Source organism: Coloeus monedula, assembly GCF_965178545.1.
Source record: "Coloeus monedula genome assembly, chromosome: 8".
Lineage (NCBI taxonomy): Eukaryota > Metazoa > Chordata > Aves > Passeriformes > Corvidae > Coloeus > Coloeus monedula.
This window is the reverse complement of record NC_138788.1, coordinates 31,051,983-31,069,585: the sequence shown is the minus strand read 5'-3', so window position 1 is coordinate 31,069,585 and position 17,603 is coordinate 31,051,983. Positions and strand designations below refer to the sequence as shown.

The 17,603-nt window shown below is 41.6% G+C and overlaps 1 protein-coding gene across 4 annotated transcripts in view; it reads right to left on the bottom strand.

The window, feature by feature from the left end:
- Positions 1-17,603, bottom strand: part of TRUB1 (TruB pseudouridine synthase family member 1) — a gene marked incomplete at its 5' end in the record, with an annotated part of 87,446 nt that overhangs the window by 60,298 nt on the left and 9,545 nt on the right. For all 4 annotated transcript variants that reach the window (XM_082286243.1, XM_082286244.1, XM_082286246.1 and 1 more), the window contains one exon: positions 9,777-9,988. In XM_082286243.1, the coding sequence (XP_082142369.1) occupies positions 9,777-9,954 (178 nt within the window). The remainder of the gene's footprint in view (positions 1-9,776; positions 9,989-17,603) is intronic.

The window sequence follows — 17,603 nt, the reverse complement described above, 5'->3', positions numbered from 1 at the left end:
GCCAGGATTCACAACAACCAAAAGCATGATTCGAGTTATTGACTTCATTTGCACCCTTAATAAAGTGGCTCGGTAAATGGCTGAAAGGATGATGTTGTTTTGTGCGTAGAACATGACAGGTCTGGTAGAAGCAGGCCAAATCCTCCACTCAGGTCACTGGGACTGCACAAAGCAGTGCCTTGAGGGTCTGGTGCAATTGTACAGAAGAGATAATGGGTAGTAGCTGCTGTACATGCAAACAGCAGATGAGTGCTATTGCAGAAGAGGAGAAATCCTGACTTTTTCATGCAGAACAGATGCAGCACTTCCTTCTACCTCCTCCAGCAAGATGTTCCTTGCTCTGTGTGCTTTCAGACTGGCTTCGTATGAGGTAATGCTCACAGACCACTATGCAGAAGAAACTGGTGCTGCATTAGAGCTTTGGAAGCAGATCCAGCAGCAACAGGCTGTTCCTGTGTTTGTGCTCACTTCATGATTCCAGCTTCATCATCTGTACCCAAATCACAGCAAACAACTGCAAGGAGGTCAAGCACAGCTCAGGGTCTCCTGTAAAACAAAGAGTTGCAGCTGTTGGGAAGTTCAGGTCACAGTCATGTAAATAGCTCCCTTGTCAGACAGAGGGATTCTGTCTGGAATAGGGACTATCAAAGCCTGAAATACTTAATTTTTTTCCTCTAACTGCTCCATCTGTTTGAATAGTAAGTTGTAGATAAATAACACCGATTTGTTAGTTCATTTGGTCCCATTCAGACGGACATGAAGCACATCATCCATCGTGTGTGAGTGGTTCTTCTGAACAAAGGCAGGTTCTTCAGTATCTTGTTGAACTGCAGCAGGTTTGAAAAAAGAATGTCAGCTACTGAATGCAAGGGAAAGATAGAACTACCCACAGCATGCACCAATCCTAGGTTTGGCAATTAGTCATTCTCCCCATGAAAAAAGATTCCCAAACTGCAAGTATTTCATGAGCAGATTTTTGCATTTTGTCCAGAAGATCAGTAATCAATGTTTACACCAGTTTGGAATTTAAGTCTAGACTTATTTATATATAGAAATAGTTTCTTTAGATTTTTATGCTGAATTCTCTGTTATTAGTGGGATTCTTTTTAAATAATTAGACAATAGGAGGTTTTGGTGAGCTGATTTAATGCAGCATTATAGTGCCACTTTGAATCGAACTGGACAGACTATAGTAGGATCCAAATGGTTTTAGCCATTCCTTCTCTATGTGAAATGCAGTTTTGGCAGTCAGCTAAATAAGAAAACAGCAATTTTTCCTGACCACTGGTACATGTGGCAATACAGAAAAATATGATAGTGTTTTCAATTGCTCCTTATGGACCTTTTGTAAACATACTGCACTAGTGAGGACAGATCTGGAAAGTTACTTTTAATCTCTGATACATGCCCATGTCTGTCTGTAATGACAGAGGACTAAGCATGGTCTGGAATCAGAAGATTCAGTGATGCTGAGGGGAAAAAAAAAGAAAACACATTTTTCAGATCTTTGATTTTTCTGCTAATAAAAGTCTCAGTGGGATTCTCAGTTCTTGTTTAAATTTGCACAGTTTCTTGCTACTGTTTCTGTCAAAGTAGTAATTTTCCACCAACCTGCATCGTAATTAGGAATGATGAAGAACTCACCAGATGTGCATGTGGAAGAAGGCAACGTACGAGAGATTGTTTATATGGACAATTTAAGTCCAACCTGCCCCTCTGTAAATTCAGAACATAAGGTTAAAAGGATCTAAACACTTTTGCAGCTGAGAAGCTGCTAAATGCCACAGCTAGAAAATAAATTTAGCAATGAGTTGACCTGGAGTGTGTTTTCTTAAAAAATATTCAATCTTGATTTGGAGATTCTGGGAGACAGGGAAAAAATAGATCTGTACCTTCACTAGCAGTTCACATTTATACCCGTTTTCTCAACTGGCTTTGTACAATTTCAGCATTCAGATAAATGTGTTAATTATCAGCCCTTTGGCAACTCTCTCTCATCTTGTGAGCACACATACAGACTCTGATTAATGGTTTATGATGAATGTGCAGAAAAGAGCGTAAGTGAGCTCCTCAAATGACCTGTTCTCACCTACTCACTCAAGGAAGAGATTGTACCTCCAGAAAAAAACCGCCTTCAACATCTACCATTAAAGTCATGTTAAAGTTAAATAAATGTTGTGTAATTTTCTTGGCACAAGAAAGCTGAACTCTGTGAAGCCCCCACCTGTGGAGAATGAAGAGCTTCTCTCCCCAAACACTCCTGCACTTCCAGGTTTGATGGGCTGTCACTGCAGTGGTGGCAGAGCCATCTCCTCTGCACAAACAGAGGCAGCTCAGGTCCCAGTCCCACTGCTGGAAGCCTGAGAAATGGCTGGGGAAACAAGAATGAACACTGCAAGGAGTTTCCTTCTCCCCTTATATGCCCTCCTTGCCCTCCCAGCTTTTTGTGGTCAGCAGCTGGAGGTATTTTTAGCCAAAGCAGGAATGTGGACCATTATATTTGCCCCTTACCCACAGATACTCTGGCTGTTGTCTAATCTGTGTAATTGCTCTGAAGCCATTAGTACATTCAGCTTTTACTTTCTGCAGTGACTTTTTCAAGTTAGTTGGATGTTCTGTGAAGGAGTCCTATTTTTTTTGGCCTTTATTTTGAGCTACCTTGGCTTGCACTAAGTACTTCCCATTTCTAGTACAATGAAAAATGAAAAATTCACACATTCACTTCCTCCATCTCTCTCATGATTTGAAAGGCCTTAAATCATATCTTGCTCTTCCCCATCTGTCTCTTCTCAATGTGAAGAATCCTATCAATTCTTTCTGAAGCTTCCTATTTAGTCACTCCTTGACAGAGGCTATTTTTTGGCTTATAATATTCACTATGATTGTATGTTCTCCATCTATTTTTAGATTTTACAACATCCTTCTTGATGTGAGGTGGCCAATATTTTACTAAGCAGTTAAAATCTGGCCATGCTCTGGCTTTATAGCAGGACCTTCTGTTGTGATTTATGTTCCTTCCCAAAATTCTTGACACCCAATTTTTTTTTTTTGATCTCTTTATGAGGTGCAAAGCTTGACCTCCTGGGCAGAGCTCTCGAGCCTCTTTCTGCACTTGTAAGTTCGTGTAGCATCATTAACAGAGCAGGGCACAGATGGTTGCAGTGTCCCTGGCCCTCACCACACTTCCTGACTGCCTGACACTTGAGGCATTGCAAGGGAAGCTGCCTGATCCCTGATAGCTCTTCTCTTTCTCCCTGCATCCTCCATCTTCCACTTCATAGGTGCTCTTAGGGCAACAAACACAAATGATATTATTGGGGGAAAGAATAGTTCTCTGCAGAAGTAGGATATCACACATCATTATTTTTTTAATAAGTCTTTCCTCCCAGACTACCAAGCCTTCACACTCTTCCTGAGAGCAGCCTGCCCTGGGTGACTCCCAGCAAGGAAGTGAAGCAGCTGAAAAGCATTTCTGCAAAAGGCAGGCAGAGGAAGCACAGAGATGAAAGTTCACTCCACATGAGGGTGCATGAATTACAGCCCAAAATGTAACAATTGCTTAAAAGCTCTGCTCTACCCATATGCTCATAAGAAGAAAGAAATCTCCTCGCACTGAAGAGGAAGAGCTGTCCAGAAACCCTGCAAAGGGCAATGGTTAAGCATCTCGGGTTCTTCCTGCCAAGAAGAGTGGGATCATAAGTAGATGACCACCCCTCAGACATGACCTCAATGAACAAATCTCTCCGGAGATATCCCCTCAACAGTCATCCCACACATGGGCACAAACTGGACTTTCTCAGCCTGACTAACCTGGCAGTTTTTCCAAGCCACCTTTTTGGTGTTGTATTCCCTCTAAGTATTCAATCCTTTTGGCCCTCTTTCAAAGAAAGACAGTTCCCATATTCATCTACTTGATCATTCACCCCTTGCAGCAGCTTCCTACTGTCTGCCCAGCTAAACATCTTTGCTGTGAGAGGCTTGTAAACATCACCAGCAACTACCTAGGATAAGAAAATCGAAGCTGTGAATTTGCTGTCCATTGTCCCAAGAATGAAACTGGAGCTGAGGAAGTGCCTGTTGTGTTCCCTGGCCAGAGGAGTCAGTGGCCATTCCAGCAGGTTTGGCCTGGAAGATACCCTGCTGGCATGTGCCATAGCACACTTCCTCCACGCCCTTTTATTGTCACAGTCTCACCCTGAATAAGCACGTGTTACCACGAATTAGTTACAATTATTCAGAAGTGCAGGTAAACAAAAGTAGCCATTGCCCAGGGGCAGGGGCAGCAATTGCATCACTAATGAGAACTCCAGGATCAATCATCGAGCAGCTCCAGGCAGTGAAGTGTTACTTCAAATGCATGTTATAATACTGTTGACAGAAATGGTTCCATTTGCCATAAATTATTCAACTTTTAATTGTTTAGGCTTCAGAGTCTGTATAGATGCTAATTGCCAACTGTAGGATTAAATTGATAATGCCTGCTTTTTATTTTCATAAAGTTGCACTTAAAATTGCAGCGAGAAGAAAGACTGATTTTACAGGTACCTTGTTAAAAACAAGGAGATCAAAAAGTTGATGAATTCTGCTTTTCTATTCTGGGTTGCAATCATTAAAATTATGTTCCATATTTATCATGTCTGTGTGAACAAAGTAATAAATATTTTGACCAGCACACATACCTAAATCAATATTCCACTCAGTCTGGCTTATCCCATCCCATATCTTGATCATGCACAATGAGCACCCTGAGACTATATTTTTGCCTGTCATATCTGAAGACCTATACTTTTCTTTGAAATAGGAAAGTAAAGTGGAGTCAAGTATTTCTCAGTTTTCTGACATCTCTTCCAGGTTTTCATGTATTTTTATCATTCTTTCTTTGGCTATTTTATCTTGTAGGATTTCTAAGGATATTGTCTAGACAGCTAGACAAAGAGAAAGTCTGGGGTTTGTAGTAATCACTGTGGGGAAGTAATAATGGAAGTTTATTCAGACATATTTTTGTTTAGGAAAAAAAACAATTTACTAGAATTATAAATCTGATAACAACTAGAAAGTCAGTCAGTTTTAACGGTTTTTGTTTAATTTTAATCTCTGCTTAAACTGTTTGATGAAGGAAGGAATTGCTGTTCTGGTATCCTGATTCATATCCCACTTCTGAAAGGAACATCAGTGCATCTAATCTCAGACATACGAAAATAAGCTAAAGAACCTTTTTCTCTGTTAGATGTTGAAAACCCCTTCCTAGAAAGCTGAAAAAAAGGCCAAAGTATATTTTTCTTTTAGCTCAGAATTTCCCTTTGAAGCAGTATTCACTTACACAGCTGAAGAGCTTGATCCCAGGAGTGCTATCTGTTGAAGTCAGTGAGAGGTAAAGGATGCTCAAAATCATGCCCTAATTGCTAACTTGGCTTGAAGGTACGTGCTCTGTCCTACTAAGGAGAAGTTTACAGCAATCTCCCTGTGCAGGGGTGAAATCATGTCAGGCTGTGGTGGCTGAGCTTACCAGGGTATAAACACAGCATTTAAAAGAGGCACTAAATGGGGCTACCATGGCAGGGTGTTTTGAAAGAAGATAATCAAGAGGGATGTGCAAAAGATGATCTGCTCGAGTTAGAGCTTCGATGAGGATACTCTGCTGGAGCATCCTTTTGCTTTAAGCCCCATCATTCATAGGAAGGTCATTAAATTACTTTGTTTCTGGAGTATATTTATTACTTTTAAATCCAGTGCAGTCTATTTAGTCTTTCATGATGCTTCATTGTGAATCATTAATGAGAAGCTCATGCACACAGTCATAGAATTTGTCTGATTACTCCATTCATATTTAATAAGCTTGCTGCTTACACTTCAGAGGAACAACAGAAATTAGATAGTGCAATACTTTAGTCCTGGAGTGCCCCTAAATTTGGCTCTAAATTATTCATTATACTGGCTGAAGGCAAGAGAACTGTTGTAACCCTAAATTTATCTAAATCGTACATTGTCTAATCTGTGCCTCTTTGTTGTTATTCTCACTTTAAAAAATAACTAATTTTTATTGCAACTGAAAACATCTAGTTTTTGTCTGTTGCAGATTTATCATCATTCTTTGCAAAAGCACTGCAGTCAGCTAAAAACAAAGATAATTTAGTTGGATTTCAGCTATACAGATAAAATGTGAGCCCTGCAATCAAGTAGGACTGTGAAGATGTGTTTTGTTAAAGCAGGCATTGTATTTTCTAGTTAAGACAGTATTTTTTTTAAACTGTCAATTAGACAAGAACACAGAGATTAACCAGCTGCACTCCCACATTTTTAGAGTTTTATTTTTTCATTCTATAAACTAAATGTCTCTTTTGTATGGGTTATATCTAGAAACACACTATCAATGTAATATTTTTAAGGTCTTTAAAATAAATAAAGCATGTAAGATAAAAGGTCTAATCTAAGCCTAGGTGGGCCCTCAAGCTGAGTTTAAAATCATAATGTAAACACTGATGGGCTCATAACCTATTTACCAAAACAGATGGAATCTGCTATACTTTCAGATTTATCACTCTGAATGTTCCATTCTTAACAGTCATATCTGAAAACTGGACTACAAAATATGTACCCCAAATTCGACAAAAGCAGAAATTTCATATGAACAGGTCACGTAAGGAGACTTGTGTCCTCTGACCCCATCTTCTAGTAGGGATTTCCTGTTCTCATGGGAATCATTTATGAACCACTTCTAGGTTTAAACCTTTAATGAATTACGTACAAATGCTCAGCATCCAAATGGATCAGGTACTTATGGCACTGGCTTTGAAGTTTGTCTCTCAGTGTTACTAAAGTCCAGCTGGCTGTCTAACACTTTGGCAAAAACAGGCTTATGGGGAGGGGTACTGAGCATCACAGAAATACCAGCTCCTCCCAAAACATCTTGGAGGAAAATAATATGGAAAATAAAGTGAGGTTTAACTAAATTACACACAACCAAGAAGCAGTGCAGCTACCCCCACTTCTTCCTCAATGCCTGCACTGCTGAGTGAATTGGCCCCTCTGTGGAAAGCCCGGATTAGTGGCAGCACAAAAACTAATCATTCATCTCACACCTCAGCTTGACCAAACAAGCTGGTCTAATAGGCCAAAATGAGGGAATAGCATAGAAAATGTTGTTACACTGTTCCTAAAATGCACTAAGTCTGCATTAGAAGGTTGGAACCTCTTTGTACTCGTTGCCTTTAAAGTGACGTGCATCATAAATGTGTCATTATCATCACCTGGTCTTAAGAAATGAAGTAACACATGTAAGAATTGGAGGCATTTTATCACATCTCAAGTGCAGTCTCAGTGGAACACTCACAGAGACAGATTGCATATCCTGACAGCAGTCCAAGGGGGAAAAAACAACTTTGGGAAGGCAGCACAATCTAAATTTCTTAGAGTTGAGCCAACAGACAGATGGCAGGAACTAAACGTCCTTAAAAAAATCCCAAGGCCGTGGCTGTCCTGGCATCAGCCTGATACTCTGCCAGAGTGAGAGCCCCAATGAATGAACTGCAAAGAGCCTACAGTTGTTTCAGTCCAAAAGAGCTTAAGGGGTAAGAGTTGGAATAGATGAACTGCTTCAAATGACAGCAACTCAGAAAGTTAATGTGGGAACCTGCCTATTCAATACTGGCAATGGAAGAGAGGGACTCTGAGAGAAATCTGTGATTTGACAGTCAAATTAATAAGTTACTTTTCAGCAATAGTGGATTAGTTACTGTAACTGCTCCATGGCCAGCAGCTCCAGCTGCTGGAAACTTACCTCTTGTGCAGAAAACAAGGACAAGACTTTTCCTCACTTAAATCCTCAAAAATAAAGCTTAAATTAGATTTGTCTTGGATATAGCAGAGGCAGATTTATGGAATGGCAGCCTCTCTGCTCTTCACTCCCCAGGACTGTCTGCACAGCACACACTCCTGAGCAGGTACCAGTCATGCAGGTCCCCCAGCCACCCCTGCTTCTAACACCATAGCAGAGCTTAAAGATTTCTCTTTCAGAGAAATCCCATTTAATAATGCCTTAGCTTTCCCCTGTGTCTTTCAGAGTAGGAAATACCAGCTGGGGGAGGAATGAAATCTAGAACAGCAGCTTGAATTAAACAAGACTTTTGAGACCTTTCCCTCATTCTTTTAAGTACAGCTTAATGGTTCAGACACTAAAAGGATCTGCTTTCCTCCTCAGAAGCATTCATCTGGATTTAGCTTCGAAGTCCAACAGTTTTAACACTGAAAACTGTGGGTTTGTGAGATTCAGCAGCACAGTACACTTGCTTTTTCCCCAGGGAGCTCCACAGTGTCTGACCATCATAAAACGAGAATGGAGCCAGAGGAGCTGCTCACAGCAAGATATTTACGTGTCAGAGAATCACCATCATGGCTCCAAAATCAGCTGTGCTTTGTGCTTGGGGTCAGCAGCCAAAACAACAGCCTTGTATGATGCTGGTAGGCCACGCTTCAGTTCATAGGCAGACATTTCCAAATGTTTCTGAAAATCTTCTGAGTTCATTCAGAGGTTTCATGGGGCAGGGAACAGATAGAAAAGATGACCTTCCCTCAGAAGTTCTTCCTTCAATGGGTAGACTTGGCAATGTCTCTCCATCTGTCCCCTCATTGACGGATGAGGGTGAAAACTTGCCTGGGGGAAGGCTGGCCACAGAGCTATTATTGGTTTTCACTGCATCATTGCTGTCCAAAGTGAAGGAGACATCCTGGCCAGTGGCAGGCGGGCAGAAGGGGCTGCAAACACTTACAAACCACTGAGCTGATTAAACTTCTTTGATCATCACAGTAATTCTGCATCAAAGATGCTGTGTGGCAAATTGCTGCATTGCACAGATCACTGTGCTGGAGCCATTCCTGGGTGAATGTTTTTCTCCCCAGTGCCTGAAAATGGGCTCTTTATTCCACAGTAAAAAGGAAAAGATTGAAGCAAACTATGAGTAGAATGAGCAAGCTGCAGGGTCTTCTCATTTCCACTGGGGCCAGCCTTACACAGCCTGTCCAGGCTCAGGGAGCAAAGAGGACACTTAAAGCCACTTTTCTTCTTCCTGGTTTTGATTTCTGTGTGCTTCTTGCCTGCGGATCCAGGCCTTTGCTGTTCTGTTTACCCTTCCCAGAAGTGCACTTAGCCATTAATGGAAGATTCGAATTCAGGCATTCACTCTGGGGAAAACGTAGGTTACAATAAATAATGGTCATAGGTTAAGTCATCCAGGTATTGTGTATGCTCTTAATGGGTATCTGAGAAAAAATATGACATCATGCTTGCAAATAAATTTCCCCCATCACACCACCATCCATTTTAACTTATATCTCTTGAGAGTTTTCAGCTATTTTCTTTGCTTTCAAACACAGCTTCCCTGTGTGTCTCCAACTCTGAAGTAGAGAGCTGAATTCAAACTGCAGAGAAATCTGTTAGAAGATGCCTGGAGGTATATGTGGCACAAAGACACGAGAACTTTATCTTCTTTTCTGGCTGCTCTGAACTGATTGTGGGGATTAATGATTTATCTCTCTTTAAAGAACTCCTTGGAGCTACATAGTCTCAAATCAGATAACGTATATACTATTCCTCAATCAGGCACCTGCCAATTTAGGTTCAGGCTTTAATCTGGGCAGTTGTAATTTTACAAAGATTTGACTTCAAGAAAAGTTTCCTGAGTGATATCATCAGTGTTCATCACTTTTCCAAAACCTGTATGATATTCCTTCTGTTAGCCTGGAATGATTATGAGAAGAAAGGAGAAATAGCAGAAATCTACCTTTCTGCTGAGAACAATGCACAGCCACACCGCTGTCCTGGGTAAATCCCTTGAACAGTGTGTAGGGCTCGAGCTGGCTTCTGACACAAGGACAAATGTTGCCTTGGAGAGTATCACAGACACATTTCCTCCAGTGTTGGTTACCAGCAGGCGCAGGGAAAGCAGGGAGCTCCTTCATCCAACCAGTTCCAGTTCGCTGCAAATTTACGTATCTGTGCAAAAAGGGAGCAAGGGATTAGTCAGAAGAGAGAAATACACCATACTGGTCCATAGACAAGTGTTTAAGAGCTCAGTACAGGTGTTTGTGGAAATGCACCAGAGACAATGTGGCTCAGTGACATTAAATCTGATTATTGACTCCCTTGTAACAAAGTCAATGGGAGTCATCTTGTTGAAAGCATGTTTGGTCTAGATACTTGTCTGATTCATGTCCTTATTTATATGAATCCAGAGTGGGATTTTCTGGGTAAAAAAGTGGGATCTGGGGTAAAAAAGAAAATGAGCCATTTATCCACACATACAATAAAAGAGAATTCACACACAGTCAGAGGTCTGCCAAATGCAAGACAGCTCCAGAGAAAAATGGCATTGTAAACCACTTCATAGCTTAAAAGAAAATAAGCTGGGTGTACAACAAGGTAGGAACCATCTGCTTGGCTTCAGTGGGAATTTCCCCAGAGTAATCATTGCAGGGGTGGATAGATCATGAAATAAAGGCATTTTTTCTCTCTCTGGTAATTAAATTTACTGGGTTTCCGCAGAACAGTTCCTGGCACAGAGTAAGACATGTAGATGTAGTACCTTATCATTGTAAAGCTACGTAATTACAGTGATAAACAAGCCCATTTAGTTTAGCAGAGTTTCACATTTTGTCTGACTGAGAGACCTGAATTTGTGACAGATCATAAATCCATTTTTTGTAGTCATGTCAGATTTCCCATTCAGCCACTGCTCCATGCACCAAAATGTCTTTCCTTCTCACAGCATCCAAGACAAATATCTGCTTGATGTAGTACCAGATCTAGGAAGCTAAAATTTGAAGGGGTGACCCTATTTGCTTCATTCTTCTTCATGACATTCAGACTAAGCAGTTGACCTTTACACAGGTCTTCTGTAAAGTTGGGAGCTGAGAACATGAATCAAGGAGGTGGAGGTCTGTATGACCTTGTAATAAATTAATATTTTCCTTAGACTTGATGCTTTTGATCCTGCACCATAAATTCTTGATCAGGATGGAAGTTCAGACCTACTTCTGGTTTGCTTCTGCTGCGGAATCTGGAATTAATATTGCAGGTAGTGATTCTGTTATAATGCAATTGGAATTAAATATTGCTGTCAATCCAAGTACATTTAATTAAGCAATATTTACAGAGCAGTTGGATGCTCCAAGGACTACGATATAGCGGCCTGGAATTCTTCAAGCCTTCTTTTTCTTTCTTTTGTATTTCCATACTTCTGCATTTCAGCTTCTTTTGCCCTGATAATTTAACACTGTGTCACATCCTCACAGCTGACCTTTAGAGGACAAGAAGCTGGGACTGTTGTGTTGGTTCTGTGCTTTTCCCCTACAGTTTCATATAATACCTATTAGATTTACTTTTATTTCCTATGTGAAATGAAACCAATCTCAAATGTTACACAGTGTCAGAAATAGTATTTTGTTGAGTATTTTTGAATATGCTAAGATTTATCTTTCCAGCTTCTGTGCTAAGTGGAAAAGGCCAAAAGAAGTAACAATAATTATCCAGTGTTGTCTGTATTATTAATTAAAAATTAATAAATTACATGTTGAAACAAAGATGAATAATTTGTCTCCAAGGAAAATCCACATCCTGACCGTATTTTCTCAAAACACTTCAAATACAGAAAGTAATTATGTCCCATCAAAGAGTTTAAAATTATATTGATTATATATCTGAAATGTAAATATTATGAGTTTACAGAAAAAAAACAGAAATAAGGAAATAATTTTAGAATAGATGCTTCTTGTATCTTTTGGAATGTTTGATTGACTTTCTACTGTGCTGTTTAGCAGTATCATTCTGAGTAATCAGAACCAGAGAAAAAATTATCAATGAGCAAGAAACCAGCTTTTCTAAAATGCCCTGTACTCCACGAGCAAAGTTGTTGAACCTCAGGGCTCTGGCAGCATTTTTCCCTCCAGGAGCACAACGAGGATTTTTTGCCTCGTGGGTGCAGGGCTGAGATTCGCTGGGGCTGTCTGAGCTCTGAAGGGCACAAGAGGAACCTGCAAGTCCTCAGACAAACCCAGAACTCGAGATTTTGCTCCACTTCTTTTTCTCTAGGCATCCTGATTGTTGCACATTTACAAAACATAAATGTTAGCTGAATTGAGTTGGACTGTGAACAACCTGCTTATTTCCAGGGCAGTCCCACTGCTTGAATCCATCCACAGAGAATTCCCAAGCTGACATATACCCTAACCCACACAGCTTGAATGGTTTAAAGATGCTTCTGTATACACAATATTCGGGTCTGACATGACTTTCAGGGTGACTTTCAGCCCACAGTCTTTAGTAATTTCCTGAGCTCTTTATCAATCTTTACAAACACAGTATTTTGCACTAGGAGGCTGCTTAAGAGACTCAGAGTCCAGCTCCCGTTAGAATTCAGCAAGGCAGAGATGTTCCCACCTTCTCAGAAAGCTGAAAGCTCGGGCTGTCTGTCCTGCAGTGTAACACGGCTGTGCTACAGTTCTGCAGGATGTACCAGATGTATTCAGGGCAGGAGCTGGCCTGGGAACCAGGGGAGGTGAGGAGCAGATGCATCATCCCCTTCTGTCGAGTCTGCTCTGGGGAGAGATAAGCCGGGGGCTGTGGGGGGAGAGCAGCCTCTTGAAGCAGCGCAGCAGAAACCCCCAGGGAACACTGAATCTGTGCTTTGGATCCTTAGGGCAGGGTGTTGCAGATTTTTTTCTCTATAATGCGCATTTTGAGATAAATACCAGTTGCAGTGAAGCGTTTTCTATGAACCAGTCTGTTAGAAAAGGGTCAAACTGCTGATGTGCCCATTACCATGATAACCCAGGGCTGGGCAGCGGCCACGCAGCCGTGTGGAACACGAGCCGCCTCAATTACCGGGGAACACTCCGAGTCGCAAGGGGCTGGCTTAAACAGCAGCAGAACGGCCTGGGCAGGGAACGGGGCTGGCAGCCCCTGACTGATGATGAACTGGCTGTGCAAGCTTTAATTAGCCAGCGACAAGGCAGAATTACAAGCACTGTTTTACTAGCGCAAAGTAAACACTTGCTCTCCTGCTTTGCCCATCCCTGAAATTTATGAGGCACTTGGATGTGTCCATGCCTCAGAGCCAGGGAGGCAGATGCTGGGGGAGTGAGAAGACGCTTTTGCAACCTGACCCCTCAGGAGGAATAGCTGCAGCCAAGCCTTTTATGCTGGAACATTTTTCTGAAATATTTATGCCCGATCACCCGTTGTTGTTTACCTCAGTGCCTCCTCTCCTTGCTCACCCAGGGCTGCCTTATCAGACAGTCTTTGCGATTTAGGAAGCAGAGAAGAACAGTTAGGAGTCAGAAATTAGAGAACAACCTTTTTGGCACACACTGAAGCTTCCTCTAAGACACCTGTGGGGAATTAATTGTCAGGCAGGAAAGGCTGGGAGCAGGGACTGGCGGGTGCCCCAGCAGTGTCATGGAATCATGTGAAGTGCAGAATTCCCTCATCGCGGCAGGCCCGACTGCTGTGGATTTAGGTAGGAACTGCTTTTCAGGACCAGCTATTGTTATTTCACCCAATCCATGCTGGATGCCTTCCCCTTGGCTGCTTGCAGAAAGGGCAGCTGCAGCCTCAGCAGCAACTACAGCAGCCACCAGCAGCAGGGACACAGGGAAAAGCCTCAGAGTAGGAGGCAGAAAGTAGGTTAACCTGAAAGATGAGAGTGGAAACACTACTCTTATAGACATCTTTCTTATAGAGTTTGATAAACACACTTTTTAGTGGCTCAGAAGCAGAGGGCGTTGCTTTGCATTGTCTGTGAGGAGGGAGTTGAACTCCCTCCCTTCATGCTCCCCTCTGTGACCTGTCTGATTGCTGTAGGAGAAGGGACGCCCGAAGAAAGTCAATATGGATAAAACCCTGTTGAATCCTGGTATTGGTCGAATCGCTGGTGGAAGGGTACAGCCTCCCTCGGGTCACAGATTTAGCTGAGAATAGCAGATTTGTCCTTTTCAACAATTTTGCAAGATGAGGTGCTCTTGCTGTGGGATTTTGGGGTTGCTTTGATCAGTTTTGGGTTTGTTTTTTTTTTTTTTTCTGTGTCTAGATCCAGGGTGCCTGAAGGTAATCATGTGTTTGCCAGTGATTTCAGTGAAATAGGAATTTGACCTTGAAATATGCTGAATTCACAGGCTATATAAATTACAGTATTTTGTATAATTGCTCTAAATCCAGACAGCCAGAGAGCTGATGGTACATTTCCCCACTGCAAACACATCTGCTGAAAAGCATGAACCTTGATTTAAAGGAAAGCCACCATTGCTGATTGTGTGTCATATCTTAGATGGGCAGTGGAAGGAGAATTGAGATCAAACACACTTTATTGACTTTATTCCTTCCTTAACTAACAGGCGAACTTCTGAAAATGTGCACAGTAGCCTTTTTATGAAATATGAAAGCGAGCACTGAATTACAATCCTCAAATCACCAATTCGGAGCCCACAGAAATATTTTTTTTCCATTTCTTCATCTATAATTTCCGGGCTGAAGCTCTAGCCATTAATAGCAGCTACATCATTACAGTGCCTGACACTTCAGCAGCACCCTCATCCATTTCAGTCATTGATCCACTAATGTGCGCCGGATGAGAAAGGAAAAGGGCGGCTCATTCATCCTCCCCCTCCTTCCTTCTCCTCTCACCAGGTGGCAACCATTCACCCATTGCTTTAAATCCCTATCAGATTTCAGAGGCTCAGTGTTAATTGTCCCTGTACAGGGACTGACCCCAGACAGTGAAACTAAAATTAAAGTAACGGGGCCATGGAAGTGGGTGAGGTGCTACAGGAGGAGATGGATCTGCACCTGCTTTCCTTGGCCTACAGACTGCAGACAGCACTGGAAATCACAACAGAGCTGGAGCTGCAAAGTGCACTTGCAGGCATTGGGTTCTTCCTGGAATATGAAGCCAAACAAGGAAAAGAATAGGAAAAAAGCTAAAGAATTTAGGCAATAAGATTAAAGGTGTAGCAAAAGAATGGTACTTTGAGTAGCATAAGCTGCACAAGTAATTCTGTAATTCCAGTTGCATATGGAGCAAAAAAATATCCTTCCCATGGATATCCATATTGCAGTCCTGTGTTTGAGTGTTCTTCTGACTTACAGAGACACTGAGCTGGAAGATACATTGCTTACGCCTGTAGCTTGTTGCATTTTTCTAATCCAGAAACCTGATTTTTAAAATTTTTTAAAATCCATCCAACTACTCTGTAGACACATTCTTGCTTTCCCTTTCCACTCTTTGCTTGGTACAGATATTCTTTTGCTCTGATATTCCTTATCTCTATATTGCTCATTTTGGGGATCAAAGGGCAAAGGAAGTAAAAACCCTGTTATTTTTCAAAGGTCCACACAGCAGTAGATAATTGGTTTCCAATCAAGCTCAGACATCTTTGATCTCCAGAGTCCTCACAAAGAACATTTTGCTAAGACACAAGCATGTGTTTGGTAGCACTACCAGGAGATCTAATTCTGAAAGTCTGCAATTACCTGAGCAGTGACACTTACAAAGATGATAGGGACTGATAACAATGCTGTGTTTTCACACCATCTTTCATTACACTTGCATTAATGACACATAACTACACCCTTCTGAGGAAATACTTTCAGTAATATTTCTCTCATGCTGTAGTAACAGAGGTGATGGGTCATGCAGCAGGGTCAGGAACAAAAATGAGCCTCTTCCAGCTCCCCAGGCCATGGCCCAGGCACATGAGCACCCTTCCTTTTCAGAGATTGCTGCTCTTTCCAGTTCTGCTCCATGGAGACGAATGGAAATGTGGTGCCCATTCCCACCCCGGTTCACATTTCCACCTCTGTGCAGCAGTTTATAACTTTGCCTGTGCTGGTTGAACTTTCTGGGCTGTGGTGCAATGACCAGTGTAATGTTGTTTATATAACATAATGCCCAGCAGCTAAGGATATGAACTTTTGAAAACCAGCTCTGCCACCAGAAAAACTGTGATGTGAAAACTATGCCCGTGTTCATCTTAACAAGGACTTAATCTATTCTGTCACTTTGAATCTTGGTGACCTTCACCTCAACTTCCCTTATTCACTAAATGCCCTTCTCTCTCCACCCACACTTACACCCAACAAAATATGAGTGGGGGTTGGTCTTTTCTCCCAGGTGCCGAGAGGAAATGGCCTCAAGTTGCACCAAGGAAGGTTTAGATTAGATGTTAGGAAAAATTTCTTCACCAAAAGGCTGGTCAGGCATTGGAACAGGCTGCCCAGGGAAGTGCTAGAGTCACCATCCCTGGCTGGACGTAAAAGACACGTAGATGTGGCACTTGGGGGACATGGTTTAGTGGTGGCCTTGACAGTGCTGGGTTAATGGCTGGACTTCATGATCTTAGAGGTCCTTTGCAACTTAAATGATTCTGTGATTCTGTATGAAAAAGCAAAATGTGTTCATGCCACAAAAACATGAGATATGGTAAAATGACTGATCTTCGGTTTGTAGGAATCTCTGTTTTTTCTTTTCCCCTTTATCTTTTCTTCTCCTTTTTTTTTTTTCTTTTTTTTTTCTTTTTCTTTTTTCTTTCCTAGTCTTCATGCCAGGGCTGCCCAGAAGCAAAAGTGTTTTTTATGTATCAAGGCAGCATTATTTTGTACAATCTGGAGAGGCAGAGTGCACAAGATGCACAGGTGTGTACTTGTGCATGCATACCAAAATCTGTAACTGACTCTTCTTCTTTAAATAAAGAGAATACATTCATTTAACTTAAAATAGGACTCCTGTCAAGCTCCTGCCCTAGAGCAACTACCAACTGCACTGTCAAAATCACTCTCTGTGGTTCTGAATAGGTTTCTTAATGAAAGAGCAACATTAGGTCTTTAGAACATTTTGTCCCTGAAGGATGCAGCAGCAACAGCCACAGAATGATTTCTGTCTCAGACATGCTTATAAATGGTAGAAAACATAATGGTTTAAGTGATTATCAGCTCCCTGGAAATGCTTCACAACAATGATTCAGGGAACCGAGAGACAAATGGATGCTAAGAATGGTACCCACTGATGAGAGCTTTGTTTCCCACATGCACACTGACCCCCTCAAGAACAATTACAGTGCTAGTATTTTGTCACGGAAACAATGCAAAAACCAGGGAATGGAATTATTTGCGACCAAATCCAAAGAAAAATATGTTCTGGTGAAATGAAATTTTAATATTTGCTGGATTAAATAATGATGAACATCTGAATGAAATTCTGTGTTTTCATTTTAGCAGTCTGATCATACCGACTGTCATAGTAGCAATTTTTTATTCTGGATAAACCTGGAGGCAGTAGCAGAGTAGAATATTGCTCGAGTAGATATGTGTATATTCAAACCAAAGAAAAGCAGCTTTTCTTATAAAATGCATGGTTGGAGACAGGACTTAGGTGTTCTCTTGTTTCTTTAATAGGGATGGTGTGGCTGCACTCAGCTAAAGTCTCCCAAATGGAGCTACAGCACCATTTAAATGTTGAAGAGTGGTATTTACCAACAGCTTCATGCATATCCCCAGTCTGGGCTCCAGACAGATTTCAGATCAAATGTCACTGTTCTCATGCAGGAAAAGCCCTCAAGCA